Genomic DNA, 18,274 nt, shown 5'->3' on the forward strand with positions numbered 1-18,274 from the left:
TTTTTCACCTCAAAGGGTAAGGAGGGGGTCATCCCCCGCATTGTAGGGGTTCTATGCTGATGTGAACGGAGAGAGAATCCTCAGTCATATCCATCTCCAGAATATGAAACTCAATACTATAAGGGCAAACATGAATTTTATTATGGGCTAAAGACTGTCACTTCCAATGTTTTCAAAAGCCTGTTCTCCAAACACTATCCACTCTTTTCTACAGTGGCAGAACTCTCAATAGAAGCAGATAGTCGCTCTCTATTGCTCATTCACTGTGACTGAGCCTGTTGACAAAATAAGGCTTCCACCCTTCACACTGCTGGTAGGCATTTTAACATAGTTTACACAATCTTTGATCAACAAAACAATAGGCTTACAGGCTGACAAAAATTACTCTTCAAATATGGAATTCAAAATCATATGTACACAGGTATGTTACATAGTATCCCCTTTACTTTCTCTTTCATAGATGCTTAAAGTGCAAGTTAAACACAATTCAAATGAACAAAGTATGAATAACCTATACATTTTTGGTGATTTATTCTGACCTATGGTATATTCATAAAGCATTTTCAACTTAAAATACATACTTATTTAATACGTACTTATGAATAACTTAATTTTTCATTGGAACACCAGGGCCATAATTTCACAAAGTCACTTCTACCATGAGCTTCAGCAGACAGGTCAGCCATCCATCAGATCAAAATGGCATCACACACCACACACTGTAGCTTACAATGCAGAAACATTTTATATATTTAAAAAACAAAAAACTAAAACAAATTCTAAACACAATGTTTCTGTACAGAAATAAAATACACAACAATTTAATCAGTCCTGCTTTGAGCGGTGGGACATTTTTACTTATGCCTTGAGGAAATTAAAATGCTCGTACAGTCCACTGTTGTAAATTACAGAAGGGATCTGTGATGTCTGTGCTACAGACATGTGACTGGATTTAGGGTCACTGGGCCAGCAATAGCAGGGGTCTGCTTTCCTGGACCTGCAGAGGCTAAGGGTGTGCTGGTTTAACTCTGTTGCTGAACACTTCAAGTGACTGTAAAGGTAAAGGTATGATATGTATTAAGCATCAGCAAAATTAGAGAAATTAAATGTATTACAATATCAACTTACACTCACTGAGCACTTTATTTGGTAGACCTGTACAGCAGCTTGTTAATGCAAATATTTAATCGGCCAATCATGTGGCAGCAAGTAAATGCATAAAAGCATGCAGACATGGTCAAGAGGTTCAGCTGTTTTTCAGACCAAATGCCATAATGGGGAAGAAATATGATCTAAATGACTTTGACTGTGGAATGATTTTTGGTGCCTGACAGGGTGGTTTGAATATCTCAGAAACTGCTGATCTCCTGGGAGTGTGCAGGGAATGGTGCGAAAACCAAAAAAACATCCAGTGAGCAGCAGTTCTGCGGGAAAAAATGCCTTGTTAATAAGAGAGGTCTGTGGAGAAGGGCCAGACTGGTCAAAGCTGACAGGAAGGTGACAGTAATGTGCAGTTGTATGCAGAAGAGCACACACGTGTTAAACCTCTTAAGTGGATAGGCTACAGCAGCAGAAGACCAATAAGTCTAAAAAGTAAGTAATAAATACCTAATAAAGTGCTCACTGAGTGTATAGCAGGGAAAACATTCCTAAAGTAAGAATCGGTGGAGTTCTTGCTGTTTCTCAGCAATCCCTCTATTGACCCTCTCCCAGTCTCCCTCCTTCTTCAATACATTTACACACCCATACAATCCTGAACTTACGTCTGTTTGGTTGCAGTTATTGCTGCTATAGGTGGTGAAACCAGTCATTTAAATTCATGGGGGCAGTTCCGTTTTCACAGGATGTTTCTTAACGTTTTCCACGAAGAAATGGAAATAATAATTGACAAAATGTCTTGTGTTTACTCAGGTTCCCTTTGTTTAATATTACATTTTAAAGATCTGAAACCATTCTGTGTGACAAATATGCAATAATACAGGAACTGAGGAATCAGGCGAATACTTTTCCACGGCAGTGTACACTGGCCCCAATTCAGTAAAGAATCAGCAGATCTGAGGATGAGGAGAATGTGCTGAAGAGCACGTCAGCGGTCTCCGGACGCAGGCCGGCCTGTGTGGCTGGGCTGTTTACTTACGGCGGAGGGGCTGGATTAATGGCCGCCATTAATCGGCTCCTTCCCCAGGAGGGCCTTTTTCTGCAAGCTACCCGGCTGGGCCTCTGGCGCCGTGCCGTTCACAGCTCGAAACTGGCCGTGCCTGGTAAACGGCAGGCCGGGGGGAGCTGGTCCGTCCCTGCGAGGGCCCGGGGGCCTCTGTGCAGCGGGGGCCTGGTGAGGGAGTCTGGCCCTGCCCTGCTGGGCCTGGGGCTGTCTCTGCGGCTGTCTGTAGGGGCCGCGGGAGGTCTGGATCCCCAGCCCAGTTTCGGCAAGCTGGCGGGAGAGGGAGCTGCGGGTGCTGGACGGCTGATTGCGGGGCGGCTGGTCGTGGGACGGGTGGTTGCCGCCCCGGCCCAGCCTGCTCTGTGTCAGCTGTTTGCCATGCCATAATGAGTGACCGCCTCTGATGGCCCCTGCCAAATTGGGTGGGTGGATGCAACCATCCAACCTCCTGCCTGCTGTCTTGGCCAAGCCTCGCACTTCACCCCCTTGCTGGTAGTGGATGTCGGTGGTCTGAATCACCTGGTAACAGAGGAAAAATTATCATTCAGCTCCCGTCAGACCTCGGTGAAATATATATATAATCATTTTGGATTCAATACTAAACTTGTCAGGTGTATTGGAGCCTATGGAATACTCTGAAAAAGTGCAATCCCCGCCTTCTGATCCTCTTGATTGGCTCAGTTGCGGCAGGCAAGATCAATTGAGTATAGAAAGGTATTTGAATCCGAAACAATTACACATTTCACCCGGGTCTGCTTAATGTTCAGTTCTACTGTGGCGTATTTACAACATTAATGGTTTTCTTATGAGACTGCGGCAACTCTTTTATCTCAGGCAATAATTCATAAATCTCCTGTTTGCCAAGAAAAGTCAACCACAAAAGTGATGGCTCTACCCTAATAGGGTGAGGCCAGGATCTAAAACCCTTTGTTCTTGTTTTCATCTTTTCTGTTACTATGTGACAGGAGTAGATATACATGTACACCTGACAGTTAATCACTGAGACTGAAAGAATGGCATATTCTGTTGAACTGGTTGACTCAGGGAGGGTGTTCCCATTCTACAAAATGGATGAAACGGGTGAAATGGATTAAATGTATTCAATGGATGAATTGGCTTCATTGCACAGTTTAACTTACCTTCCGCCCGTCTGTCTGCACCTGTCTGTGTGTTGGCCTTTTTTCCTGCTTCCGTTGTGAGCATGTTGGGAGGCCCCTGGCTGCTGCTTGTTGCGGGTGTGGCTGCTTCTGCAGTTGCTGCTTCACCATTGGCTCAGAAGCCCTGGCTGCGTTTACTTCATCAGCCTGACTGTGGACGTCTGATTGCACCGACCCATTGCAGACTGAGCCAGGCGAGGCCCGATCTGTGTTCTTGTAATGTTCCACCAATGTCACAGAGATCCTGGAAACGTCCGTCGCCTCTTTCTCTACCCCCTGATCTTCTGCGGTGCTTAGACCATTGGCAGTTATGAGGTTCTCCTGATCATCCTCTGATCTCACATAGATGTTGGGAATGTCTTCTGGCTCTTTCTCTACTTCTGGAGTGTCTGTGGGGCCTGGGTCATTGGCAGTTGGGGGGTTCTCATAATGTTCCTCCAACGTCACAGGGATGCTGGAAACGTCTTTGGTCTCTTTCTGTTCCCTAGGAGTGTCTGTGGTGCTTCGGTGGTTGGCGGTTCTGAGGTTCTCATGATGTTCCTCTGATGTCATAGAGATGCTGGAAACTTCCTTGGTCTCTTTCTGTTCCTTAGGAGTGTCTGGGGTGCTGGGGTGGTTCAAGGTTCTGAGGTTCTCATTATGTTCCTCCAACATTATAGAAATGCTGGGAACCTCTTTCGGTACCTCTTGAGTGTCTGTGGCACTTGGATCGTTGGCAGTTGTGAGCTTCTCGTAATGTTCCTCCAACGTCACAGAGGTTGTGGAAACTTCTTCTCTCTCTTTCTCTACCTCTGGAGCGTCTGTGGTGATTGGGCGGTTGGTGGTTTCAAGGTTCTCGTAATACTCCTCCGACATCACAGAGATGCTGGAAACTTCTTTGGTCTCTTTCTGTACCCCTGAAGCATCTGTGGTGCCCATGGCGGTTCTGAGGTTCTTGTGCTGAGGCCTGGGACAGGCAGTTTCAGGGACGGGCTCCTCTGGCAGTATGAGGGGGGTCTTGAAGCGAACAGGCTGGGAGGTTTCAAACAGCTCAGAGCGCGTCAGGTGGGCCTGCGGGGGCTTGCTGCTGTCCCTGATGTTGATGAAACCAATGACATCACTGGGTGGGTCGGGCTCTGGCCAGGTGGGCAGGTAATGGATTAGGTTGGCCTGCTCCAGGCCCCGCAGGCCTGGGTGGATTGGGGCCCCCTCCGCTGCCTCCCGAGGCCGTCGTAGGACCTTGACCGCTGGTCCAGGACGGCCAGTAGCCCTGGTGCTGCTGCTCTCTGCAGATCCCCCAACGGCATCTTGTGGGCCGGTGGAGTTTACGCTGCCCTTGATATTGGTACAGACCAGGGCGTACATGGGGTTGATGAGCTTCTGGGCCGTGGCGGGGGAGGGCACGGGCGAGGCTGCCACCTGAGGGGCCGGGTGACGCTCAGGCTCTGCCTCCAGTCTGATCTCGCTGAGACTCACTCCTTCAGACTGGGAGTAGAGCTGGCGGAACTGCTCGTCGAAGGTCTCCACAGTCTGGCCCGTCAGCACCGTGATGAGGTTCCGGTCCAGTCTGGATGCCATCCAGGTGTAACTGAAAGAGAGTTACGAATGAGATGCCGCTGAGGCCTTCACCCTGTCCTCAATGGAACCTCCTGCAGACCAGCGATCTCCATCCCTGACCCAGTCTGCCTGGCTCAGGTCCCGCCTTAACTCTTGATTAATTTGATGCATTGAGAACTGAATGCTACCTGATCTCTTGATCATTAGAGCCATCGACATCCGCCATTGCCATCGGACGCTGAGGGAACTAATCCATTGTAATTAATGACAGCGGCTCCACTGTAGCCATCGCTTCCTGTCCAATGGCAGCGTCAAAGTTGTTCATTTCTCGATGGTTGACACGTTCAATCCCATGTAGCGAATTCGATTTTAATGAGAAATGTAGTTGTTCTGCTTGTTCTTTCTTATTTAACTCCATTCAAAATATAAAGTGGGTGGCTATTCAAGTCGGCTATGTGATCGTGCACGTACTACAGGTGTCGTCTTATGAGAGACTGGGGCTTAAGCATCGTTGCTTAATCAAACGAGCGACAACATCATAGCCGTCTACATGCAATGTAAAGTGAGCTAGCAAAACACAACGGCCGGAACAATGTCAAAATGATGGCTGATGGCAATGGCTGATGTGGGTGGCTGCAGTGGAGCCGTGCCGTAACCGCACCCAATCCTGGCGTTTAGGTCTACACCTCATCCAGAACAATAACTTCTGCGACTACAGGCCAGATGTGCCAAGTACACATGCAAGCACACAGAAACGTCTCTCTCAAAAGATATTTAGGTGTTCTTTGTAGCCTACAGCATTCCGTGGTTAGCACAAGCGCTTCAGCTTTATTTGTTGTTGCCATAGTGACTGTGTTTTTCTCTGCTGAATTAAATATATGGACTTGTTAACTCGTGTTACAGCTCCAACCGCTGTGTTTCAAGTGACAAGGAAATGAAAATTGCCAAATGAATTACAGTATACAGTATGTATGACAATATTGCTTTTGTATGAATGTAAATATTATGTATTATTTGTTAACACAACACAATATAACAATGACAAGAACAGGCCATTCAGCCCATCAATGTATCCCATTGTCCTGCCACTAAAGTATACCTAGTGCTTAGTTTACTTAAAAACCAGATAGTATCTAGCACCGCATCATGCCTGGTCTTGAAAACCGCCCGAGTTTCTGCCTCTGCTACATGACCTGGCAAGCTATTCCACACAGTGACTGCTCTCTGTGTGAAAAATACTTCTCCCCACATCTGTGGGGAATTTACCTTTTCCTAATTACGCCCCCTCATTCTACTAACAGAACTGAACCTGAAGAATCTCCCGTCGTTTGTTAATCGGTAGCTATTTAGTTGGATGAGTAGCTACTTGGTTGACAAAGGAGAATTATTAGCCCTTGTCCCGTAACTCATTCCTGCCTGTTCTGTTCATACTCGTATAAAGGGGGAGTCAGTGTGGTTTTGTGATCCGGCTATGGTTTATTCCAGAGCTGCTTGCTGCTTCTTCACTACCTTGTCCTCGTTCGGTCCCTGGCTTCTGTTGTTTTACTGTTTATTGTTTTTAATTGCTTTTAGCCCTTTTACTTTCTCTCCTTTTTTAATTATTATCATATATTGTTTTATGTTGTATTCTATTTGGTACTGCTGCACTTTTATCTGCATTTATGCTCCTTATTTTATTTTCCTAAATCTGTAAAGCACTTTGGTTTCAGCTGTTGCTCCATGTAAATGTGCTATACAAATAAAGTTGACTTGACTTGACTCTGCAGGCACCCCCACGGTTTGCACATCAGGTGCATCGGGACTAGTCTAAAATCAGAGCAGGGCCTGCAGAAATGCCAATGTGACCCCGAAGCTGATGAAGCCCACCGTGAACCTGTCGGCTCCCTGTTCCCCCGATGGTTGGGTGTTGGCAATGGGAACAGCCGAGTTCACTAGACGGCGATAAAGTGTGAGCCTTGTCCTTAACTGCTCTAGGATGCGTCTGATTTCATTTGAGTCTGGTGCACTGTAAATTAACCCGGGAACCCATTCTGTAGTGCGGCACCTTTGGGCCAGGTACTCATTCTGTGCTGCTCCTTAAAAGTTAATTCAGGGAATATACAGGTGTGGTACATACGCTGTATATATAAACGGATAAAATGTAAAGTTATAAAGTCGTCATCCCAGCTGTAAGTACTGAGAAATAGAAATGGAGTAATAGTGAGCGTGTTTTTGGAGCTCACAATGATGTGTCATGGTTTAGGGTGGGATGCTTCTGTTGTGCCCCGGAGCAAATATATTTAGCCTTAGTTGCTCCTGAAATCCATAGTAACGCTTCCTGTACAGACACCCAAACAGAAGTTGCCTGCTAGGCAAGACTGCCCTTACTGACATGGAATATACTGAAATATACTGAAATGAAACACATGAAGATATTATAGATAGATATTATAATGATTCACTATACATGGCTAAATACAGTAATTATTGCCAGATATATCAATAAAATGTATGTTGTTGCAATATGTTTTATATTATTCCTGTGAAGGGAAAGCTGACAAGTTATGGTTAGGTAGTACAGGCTCTTGAAGATTAATGTTGAATTTTTCAAACAAGTTTTTTCAAAGTTGTTCAAATCACAGCCTAACTTGTTAATTGGGAGAGTTGAGTTGGAGCCAAACCTTGCTCTGACAGAAAATGATAAAAAGGGCAGATCTTCAGGAGGCCAGGATGGCGTGTCTCCCTGCGGCACCTCCACCCACCTGTAAGACCCCGACAGAGCTCTGTCTCCGTCCACAAACATGAACTTCTGGCTCAGCAGTCCGCACACCTTCCTGAGAGAACGCGTGTGTAACACCGTCCCCCCGGCACTGCGCACCCGCAGGTTCTAAAAGAGAGAACGGCACACAGACAGTTCTAAAAGAGAGAACGGCACACAGACAGTTCTAAAAGAGAGAATGGCACACAGACGGTTCTAAAAGAGAGAACGGCACACAGACGGTTCTAAAAGAGAGAACGGCACACAGACAGTTCTAAAAGAGAGAACGGCACACAGACAGTTCTAAAAGAGAGAACGACACACAGACGGTTCTAAAAGAGAGAACGGCACACAGACAGTTCTAAAAGAGAGAACGGCACACACAGTTCTAAAAGAGAGAACGGCACACAGACAGTTCTAAAAGAGAGAACGGCACACAGACGGTTCTAAAAGAGAGAACGGCACACAGACAGTTCTAAAAGAGAGAACGACACACAGACAGTTCTAAAAGAGAGAACGGCACACAGACAGTTCTAAAAGAGAGAACGACACACAGACGGTTCTAAAAGAGAGAACGGCACACAGACGGTTCTAAAAGAGAGAACGGCACACAGACAGTTCTAAAAGAGAGAACGGCACACAGACAGTTCTAAAAGAGAGAACGGCACACAGACGGTTCTAAAAGAGAGAACGGCACACAGACAGTTCTAAAATAGAGAACGACACACAGACGGTTCTAAAAGAGAGAACGGCACACAGACAGTTCTAAAAGAGAGAACACGGCACAGATGGTTCTAAAAGAGAGAACGGCACACAGACAGTTCTAAAAGAGAGAACGGCACACAGACAGTTCTAAAAGAGAGAACAGCACACAGACAGTTCTAAAAGAGAGAACACGGCACAGACGGTTCTAAAAGAGAGAACGGCACACAGACGGTTCTAAAAGAGAGAACGGCACACAGACAGTTCTAAAAGAGAGAACACGGCACAGACGGTTCTAAAAGAGAGAACGGCACACAGACGGTTCTAAAAGAGAGAACGGCACACAGACGGTTCTAAAAGAGAGAACGGCACACAGACAGTTCTAAAAGAGAGAACGGCACACAGACAGTTCTAAAAGAGAGAACACGGCACAGACGGTTCTAAAAGAGAGAACAGCACACAGACGGTTCTAAAAGAGAGAACGGCACACAGACAGTTCTAAAAGAGAGAACACGGCACAGACGGTTCTAAAAGAGAGAACGGCACACAGACAGTTCTAAAAGAGAGAACGACACACAGACGGTTCTAAAAGAGAGAACGGCACACAGACAGTTCTAAAAGAGAGAACGGCACACAGACAGTTCTAAAAGAGAGAACGGCACACAGACAGATCTAAAAGAGAGAACACAGCACAGACGGTTCTAAAAGAGAGAACACAGCACACAGACAGTTCTAAAAGACAGAACACAGCACTTGCAGGTCCCAAAAGAACACAGCACATGGATGTTTCTAAAAGACAGAACAAGGCACCACCAGGTTCTCATAGAGAGGGAACATCACAGGGACAGTTCTAAAAAATAGAACAAAACACCCGCCGGTTCTAAAAGACAGAACACAGCACTTTCCCTTTCGGCTCGGTCTCTGAGTTCACAGCGCTGATTATTATTTTTAAAATTGCGTGTCACAGCAATGTCACCTGCTGTGGTCTCCCAGGATCTGGGTGCTAGAGAGTATTGATCTTTGCTGTGAGGAGGTTATCTCTGGGGGTTATCTCTGGGGGTTATCTCTGGGGGTTATCTCTGGGGGTTATCTCTGGGGGTTATCTCTGGGGGTTATGGCTCAGACAGTGTGCACACCTGAACTGTGCTTTAAAAGCTCACTCTGCATGCCCACCCCCAAAGTTCACATTCATTTAGTTCAGTAAGATTTTCCACATTTAAAAACAAAACTGAAAATTAGCAGGATCATAAATAAAAATGATTGACGATGTAAGGCGGTATTCATCCGTAGAGGAGCAGACCTTGTCAATGTGGAAAAGTACGAAAGAGGAGTGGTGTTATTTTAACACACCCTGGTGAATAACTGGAACACGCACGTATTGCTTGAAGGCTTCAGGGCATACAGCCTGGGTCCAGACGTCTTTGGGAATGATTGGAGGAAAATCTTACAGGAATCAAACAGCCTCAGGGCATAAAGCCTGTGCGCACCTGCACTTCCACTGACCCTAGTCACTGGACACCGATAAACCAGCAACTGCCTGCAATGTTTCCCTCGGGATTTGCATGAGGATCTTTGAGCATTAACTTGTCAGCGACGCCTATGGAATCTACCTGTGCTGACAGCCTTGCAAAGCATCCCACCTGCGCAGCAGAAACAAACACCTTCCACAGCTTCATGCTGAGGATGCATTATATAAAGTGTGATGAGGAAAATGCTTTTCATAAAAATCCCATTGGCAGGGGAACGAGATGCCTCTCGCTAATCCAAACTACATTTATTTGTAAATGCTTTTTGAAGCTCCTGAAAGAAAAGCGCTTGACACAAAACTGGCAGGAACGAGGAGGGTGTGAAACTGATCCCTCTGGCTCACACCTGCAGTGAAAAAATAAAAACCATGGGAATCCAGAGTGTTTCTTATTTACCATGGGATTTCCCAGTGTATTTACAGATCCAGCCTATTAAGACCCACTGGCTTGGCTTGCTTTTATGTCCAATGGAGCAGGTAGTTTATAAAAGGGAAGGGTTTATAGGTCTTGCATGCTCAAGTCGTATCAAACACTAACATACACACATCCAACCATCTCACACTAACATACACACATTCAACCATCATACAATAACATACACACATCCAACCATTATACACTAACATACACACATCCAACCATCTCATACTAACATTCACACCTCCAACCATCACATACTATCGCATACACACCTCCAACCATCACACACTAACACTCACCTCCAACCATCTTGCGCGAACACACACACTTCTAACCATCTCACAATAACATGCACACCTCCTACCATCACACACTAACACACAACTCCAACCATCTGGCGGTCGAGCTGCACGTTCACGCCTGTTTTCCGTTCTGGTTCCTCAGTGGTGGAATGACTTGCCTGCCACTGTCAGAACAGCAGAATCCCTCCCCCTATTTTGACGCAGACTCAAAACCCACCTTTTCAAACTCTACCTTTGTCCTCCCTCCTGATTTCCCCTACCCCTCCTTTCTGATATCCCTATCCTTGTCTAACCCCCCCCCCCGCCAAAAAAAAAAAAAAGCACTTATGATGACAACTATGTTTAGAACAGCATTTCATGTGTTCATTTTGCTAGTTTCTGGATGTGATGCTTTGACTTATGGTAGAACCTGTGCACTTGTAAGTCGCTTTGGATTAAAAGCGTCTGCCAAATGACTAAAATGTAAAATGTAAATGTAAATCTTGCGCTAACACAGCTCCAACCATCACACATACACCTCTAACCATATTGCGCTAACGCACGAACAGCAGTCTACACACGGCACGCAAACTCACACAGACATGAGTGAGAGGAAGACCCCTCATGCCCGGCTTCAGTAAGCAGATTGTAGGCATCCACTTGTCCAGCAGGGGTCACTGAGGAGCAATGTACAGGGTCATATGACTGAATCTCCCCTCCCTCTTTACAGAACAGGCGGCACAGTCACCCTGCAGGGCTGCAGTACAGGATTGTGATTTGATTTGAGATCCTGGGACAGATCCTGGGACAGATCCTGGCAGTACCGTGCTGCTTTAACAGAACAGGCCACACAGAAGCTCCTTAACATGACACTTTTTAATTAGGTAAGCAACTGATCAAGGTACCTGGTGCCCTGCAAGAGGCACATTAAATGCAACTGTATTCCTTCCTCTTTATTAAAAATTTAACGAGGTAGGGCTCCCACCCCAGGCAGGGACACCTGCTGTTCTTCACCGCACCCAGCCCCGCCCCCCCCCTTTTCAAAATTAGTCTTTGGCAGGTGTACACCCTCCATCCTGACAGTTCATTTTCTCAGAGCAGTGCCAGTTAATCCAGTGGATAACTACAATGTGTAAAACCCTGAACCCTCTCAAGAAGGGCAGCCTTAGCTTAGTGGCTGTGGTACACGTCTGAGACCCAGAAGGTTGATGGTTGAAGCCCTGGTGTAGCCACAATAGGTCTGCAGGGCTGTTTGGCCCTTGAGCAACCCCACCTTGCCTGGGTACTGCACTGTGGCTGCCCACTGCCGACTGCTCCTAAGTAACTGGGATGGGTCAAACGCACAGGGCAAATTACCCGACGGGCTTCAATAAAGTATGTCTTCTTCTTAAGTCTGGAACACGGACTGAGGTAAAAAGCTGTTCCGGATTTTACTTTGTAATCCAGCATTGTGAAATACATGTAATCAATACTTTGTAATCCCCCTGTTCTCCTGTCTCAGTGTTGCCTTTGCCCTACTGAAGGCGTGATATTTACGAGTTTGAAGTGTTGCAGTATGGAGTGTTTCAGTCCCCCGTCCAACCCCAACCCAACCCCCAGCCATCACAGCCTTGGATCAGATTATCGTCTGCAGAACAGGAATGTCTGCACGATCCTTGGAATCTCCCTTTTCCGCTATCAGCTGGGCTGCTAGCACAGTCGCCCAATCATGGCCGTGTATCATGAAGCAGGATTGCACATTGACTCACCTCATACTGTGCAGTCCCCGGCCCTTAGTTTCAAAAACAGTGATTTAACTGAAATTCTGCTTTACCCCTCACTTCTGAGATTTTCAACTCTTAACTTTTTATTTTCTTGCATAAGACACATTGGGCCTCATGCAAGAACATTTTTGTATCCTTAAAGTTCTCATATTAGTACGCCACGTCAGGTTCAACAAACTTCAGAAAAGTGTCCTATATACAGTATTATACAGTAAGACAGTATTTACAGTAATTTCGGTGGATTCCATCAGACAGATGGCTAATGGGCTTAACAAGAACAAGGGGCATATTGGTTTTGCTAAAACATGACAATATGGTGGACCATTGATAAACTTTCTCTTATTCCTCCTAAACACTCTTGATTCGTATTTGATCTGCAACACCTAGTTTTAAAGTTTAATCCGAGTTGTGTGAGACAGGCGAGCTGCACTGACATGCTCTCTATACAAATTGAATGAAACGCGTCATTTACAAGATTCATACGACAGGTCAGGACCACTCGTAAGATTTCGTCCCTATCTAAGAAAAAATTTGAAATGCGAGAAAATTGGTGAATGCACCAAGTTCCCTTTTATCATTAACATAATTAAGTGTTAGAAATGCTGGTACAAATCTGTTTGTACAAGTAGTTCTTGCGTGAGGCATATTATATTCAGGGTGGCCTGTAGTGTACTGGTTAAGGTAAAAGACTGGGACACCCAAGGTCGGTGGTTCTAATTCCGGTGTCGCCACAATAAGATCCGCACAGCCGTTGGGCCCTTGAGCAAGGCCCTTAACCCTGTATTGCTCCAGGGGAGGATTGTCTCCTGCTTAGTCTAATCAACTGTGCGTCGCTCTGGATAAGAGCGTCTTCCAAATGGCAATAATGTAATGTAATATTCTGAAAAGCAGGTTAAAGTGAAAGGAGAAGCCCTGTGTCGGGGTCTGTGGGCGGTTTTGGAGGCGGGCGGAGGTGAAATGGCGTGCCTTTAGGTGTCCCCGGTGCATGGCCGCCCTCTCGCACATGCTCAGGAAGTGCGGCACTCCCGTGGCCTCCAGGATGATATACACAGCCACCCTTCGCCGGAAGCTGGCGTCCAGCAGGTCCTTAAAGATGTCCACGTCTGTGAACAGATCCATCACCACGGCGATGACCTGTGGAGCAAACCACAGGCTGATGTTAGGTCTGTTCCGTATCCCGTACTGTAAATGGTCAATGGCTGGCATTTGTATAGCGCCTTTATCCAAAGCGCTGTACGATTCATGCTTCTCATTCACCCATTCGTACACACCAGCAGCGATCAGCTGCCGTGCAAGGCACCGACCAGCTCGTCGGGAGAATTTGGGGGTTAGGTGTCTTGCTCTGGGACACTTCGACACACCCAGGGCGGGATCGAACCGACAACCCTCTGACTTGCCGGCCGACTCCTGGGATTTTCACTCACAACAGCCACAAGAGTTTGCAGAGAATGGTGCGAAAAACAAAAAACTTCCAGTGACCAGCAGTTCTCGGGGCATAAATGCCTTGTTAATGAGAAAGGTTGGTGGAGAAGGGCCAGACTGTTCAAAGCTGACAGGATGGTGACAGTGATGCAAGTGACCACACTGTGGTATACAGAACGGCATTTCTGAACACACAACACGTCAAACCTCTTAAGTGGATAGGCTACAGCAGCAGAAGACCAATATGTCTAAAAAATAAGTAATAAATACCTAATAAAGTGCTCACCGAGTGTATATGGCAATGTGAGTAGACTGTAAACTGTAATACAGTCATATAACTCATTTTCATAATGAGATTATGCTGACAGATATCTTTGTAGTGTGTTCAGTAGAAGCCACAGGCTTTTCAGACACTGATCTGTACAGATATCCAAGCTCAGGTTTCACCTGGAGATACAGAATGTCTGTGTTTATTAGACAAAACAAAAACTGAATTTTCTTTTCAACTCTGCCCCAGTGTCGACTGGTTTTACTCCTAGTTATTCATTCAGTGATGGCTGTGACCTGCTTTCACAGTAGTGAGTTTCACTGCTCAGTCTCAGTTTTCTGAAACCATGTTCCTACTTGCAATAGGGAATATCATGTAGAATGTTGCTAATTATTTGTCTGCATGTATTCCCTTTCAGATATGAGCAACAGGGCTTAGTGAACTACAATGGAGAATTCAGTAGTTTAACAGGGAATTCAGAACTCTATAAGCGGCTATCCATGTCAGTGTCTACACCAGGAATTTGATAAACTGGTCTTGCAAATTCATACTGGCTGATAAAAGTTCAATATGCCATAAAATTTAATTCAGCTTAAGTCTTGCTGCAATGTATCCTTGGTACGATTGAAGTGTCTTCCAAGAACAGTTTAGAGTGTGTGGCTTTTAAATTATGATACAAATTATAATTATATAATTACACCAGAATGCATAAATGTTGGGCAATATATTAGAATGATAATAATTATGATAGTTATGCTGCCATTTTCATTGCAAGAAAGATTAACATTTGAATTCAACCAACAACACAATTCGACGTTTATATGTCTCACTGAAACGTTGTTCTATTCAGTTTCGATGTTTACATTTTGTGCCACTTCTTCGTAATCCCTGCTCGGACACCGACTCAATTACTATGACATTACAATTAATGCTATTTGGATATTTCCAACCGTATCTTGCAGTACAGTCCGAATATAGCGATTTTGTTACCATGCGGATACATAGCTGCCAACTCTCACGCTTTCGGCGTGAGACACGCATTTGCCTGTTTTCACACGCACATGCAAATGCGTGTGTCTCACGCCGAAAGCGTGAGAGTTGGCAGCTATGGGATAGCTACAATGGACCCACAAGTCTGTTTGGCGCTCAAAAAAACAAGTAAATAAATGTCGCGTAACCTCGTGGGCAATTAATTAAAGCTTTTTACAATGGGCTTCAAATAAACATTTCCCACAATTGGTAGAGTGCTTTCGCCCCATAGCAGAACGTTGATCGCGTTTTGTTTATCCTCCTTTTTCCTAGAGGCAAATAAAGGTTGATTTTGTTTATGTTACATTTAAAGATAATGCCATATGCAGTCAATTTGGTATTTTATCAATCATTATCATTTTACATTAAGTGTTATTATGTCCAAGGAAAATAACCAATCAAATTGTCAAAATTACATCAACAAGCTTTGTCATCATGGCATATACACTCAGTGAGCACTTTATTAGGTATTTATTAGACTTATTAAGTCTTCTGCTGCTGTAGCCTATCCATTTAGAGATTTGTGATTGTGTGAATACACAATGCATCGTATTGTGTACTGTTGTACAGGTAGCAGTTGAAATTGTACTTCCCTCTAGGGTCTTTCAGCGAACTTATCCCTGGTTATGGGTATGCACTTTGTTGTACGTCGCTCTGGATAAGAGCGTCTGCCAAATGCCAATAATGTAATGTAATGTAATGTAATGTATTCAGAGGTGCTCTTCTGCGTACCACTTGTAATGTGTGTGGTTATTTGCATTTCTGTCACCTTTCTATCAGCTTCGACCAGTCTGGCCCTTCTCCTCTTACCTCTCTCATTAACAATGTGTTTCTACCTGCAAAACCCACTGGATGTTTTTTGCACCATTCTCTGCAAACTCAAGAGGCTGTTGTGTCTAAAAATCCCAGGAGATCAGCAGTTTCTGAGATACTCAATCGACCCGGTCTGGCACTAACAATCATTCCACGGTCAAAGTCACTTAGATCACATTTCTTTCCCAATCTGACATTTGGTCTGAAAAAAACCCAGCTGAACCTTTTGATCAAGTCTGCATGCTCTTATGCATTTTGTTGCTGCCACATGTTTGGCTGATTAAATATTTGCAATAACAAGCAGGTCTACCTAATAAATAATTTTCTTCTAAAGAATTATAACCTGTGGAATAAGAGCCATTACTGTCAAAGGAAAATCAGTATTCCTTAAAAAATTGCATGAAAATATACATTTTGTTTCTGACTTTGCAAGATCAAATATGTAATATATTATCCCAATTCCCTTTCAAGATTTGAACACTGTAATTAAGGGAATTCCCTCTGGTCTGCTCCAACAATGACGTGTACTTTACTGTATATTCAGAAATGTTGTCATGTAAACTTCTTGGGTTTACCATAGACAGAATTATTTGTATTAGAAAGCATGTAATAATAAATAATGAGTATATCAGAGAAGTGCTAAACTCCAAAAGAACGATATCTCCAAGGGGACATTTTTTTGGAATTCCTTCATTCATAATATTAACCTTGAAAAGCCTGGTTATTACCTTACAAATTTTGCATTCCAAATAAATGTAAAGAAATGCACTTTAAGATGATTCACAAGATATATCCATGTAATGCTATGGCATCCAAATGTTCTAGGTGTAGTGAGGATCTAATTTCTGGAATTTCCTACCTGCTATATTTCTATGAACATTAACTCTTCCATCAAATGTAATTTGAAAGACATTGTCTGCTACTTTCATAATAGTAATCAAACAATTTAGGAGATTAGGAATTATACTGTACTTGTTGCTAAATTCTTTATTCATAAGATAAAATTCCAAAATAACATCCCAAAAGTATTTTTTTGTACATTGTTTTAATTAAAAATATCTCTTGAACTGTTTAAGACTTGACGACATGTGTTCTTCTTTTTAGAATTTAGAATTTAGATAAGATCCTGCGTATTCCCTGATAACGTGTTTGTTATTTTTTGCCTGCTCCTTCTTATTTTTGTATGTTTCTTGTCCAATCCTTTAATTATATACGTATACTGTTGTCCTCTTAATGTAGGCTACATATATCTTATACAGTGTACAGTGTCTGTTTTAATTCCCATTTGTTGTTACCTGCTATTTGGAATAAAAATGCGCCAAAAAGACTATTAATAAACGCAGCAATCATACCTTCTGTGCCAGCGTAATGGTCTTTCTGACTATTTCTTTGATGTGGGTCTGTCCCTCCATTGGCGGTTGCGTGTACACGCTGACTCTGGTCACTCCTCGGTAAGAAATGCGCTCAGGCCAACCTATGTCTAATTCGGGGATGGAGTAGTCAGAGCGCTCCGGCCAGTATTGCAGGGATCCCGCTTCATCTTCGCTGTCTTCCGCTCCCTCTCCCTCCGATTCTGGCTGGTATGGCTCAGCAACTTCTGTCAGCTGGTTCTGCTCCAGCTCTGACAAGAACTGGCGCACGCTGTGCTCCTGGATGTAGTCGTGGAATGCCTTTCGTCCGCCATGAACGAGCGCTTCTAAAGCCAGCCGTTGGTCCTCGCTGTAGAAGAACTCGGGCTTGGACTCTTGCATCGGCCAGTTCACATGGTTGTCATTCAAGCACTGGACCTGCGATAGAGCCATTGTTTGTTTATTTTATTACAACTTTTGTTCCGACCGACAAAATTAATTATTCTATCAAGAATTACTAAATTAAAAAAATCAAACCCTGTACTGTTGCCTACATGTAAATGATACTACAAAAATAAAATTGATGTGTAAATATACTAAATAACCCAATTTCTCTTAATAATAAATGCAGAGAAGTGAAGAGCCCCATGTTTTGGAGCGGTGTGTCATGCTCAAAAGTGAATAATTTATCATTTGCGCCTCCAAGCGTCCCAGTCCTCTCTGGCTTGACAGCCTGCGCGTCCAACATTTCCGGTTCCACTGAAATGGGCAGGTGGAGCAGGGCACACCTGTATCACGTGGCACGGGGGCGTACGCCCTGTCAGGCACTGCCTGCGGGGAAATCTTGTCCTGGCTGATGAATTTTTACAGTACATTAGCTATTAATCCGTTAACATGTGCAACGGCTCAGCTTGTGTAAATGTGAATAATTGCCGTTAGATTAAGATGTTAGTACATCAAAACAAATAGGCTAGAATTATGTCACAGTGAATATTTTCAAAATCCGAATTTATCTTTTTGCGCCTACCAGTTTCGGAAGTTTCTTCTACTAGCCTAACTAAGAAGAGGAAGATCATAGTATCCGAAAGATACCTATTGTATTGAAGTTTT

General features: G+C 44.3%; 1 protein-coding gene across 1 annotated transcript; it reads right to left on the reverse strand.

Moving 5' to 3' along the window:
- Positions 1-117: 117 nt before the first annotated feature.
- Positions 118-17,905, reverse strand: LOC133114240 (protein FAM83G-like). Its single transcript, XM_061223446.1, has 5 exons — positions 17,168-17,905; positions 13,250-13,417; positions 7,596-7,720; positions 3,301-4,885; positions 118-2,680 (listed from the first exon to the last, which is right to left on the reverse strand). Exons 1-5 carry the CDS (start codon positions 17,615-17,617, stop codon positions 2,153-2,155), a joined length of 2,856 nt encoding a protein of 951 aa, XP_061079430.1. The 5' UTR covers positions 17,618-17,905; the 3' UTR covers positions 118-2,152.
- Positions 17,906-18,274: the final 369 nt, after the last annotated feature.

Source organism: Conger conger, chromosome 16 (assembly GCF_963514075.1).
Source record: "Conger conger chromosome 16, fConCon1.1, whole genome shotgun sequence".
NCBI lineage: Eukaryota > Metazoa > Chordata > Actinopteri > Anguilliformes > Congridae > Conger > Conger conger.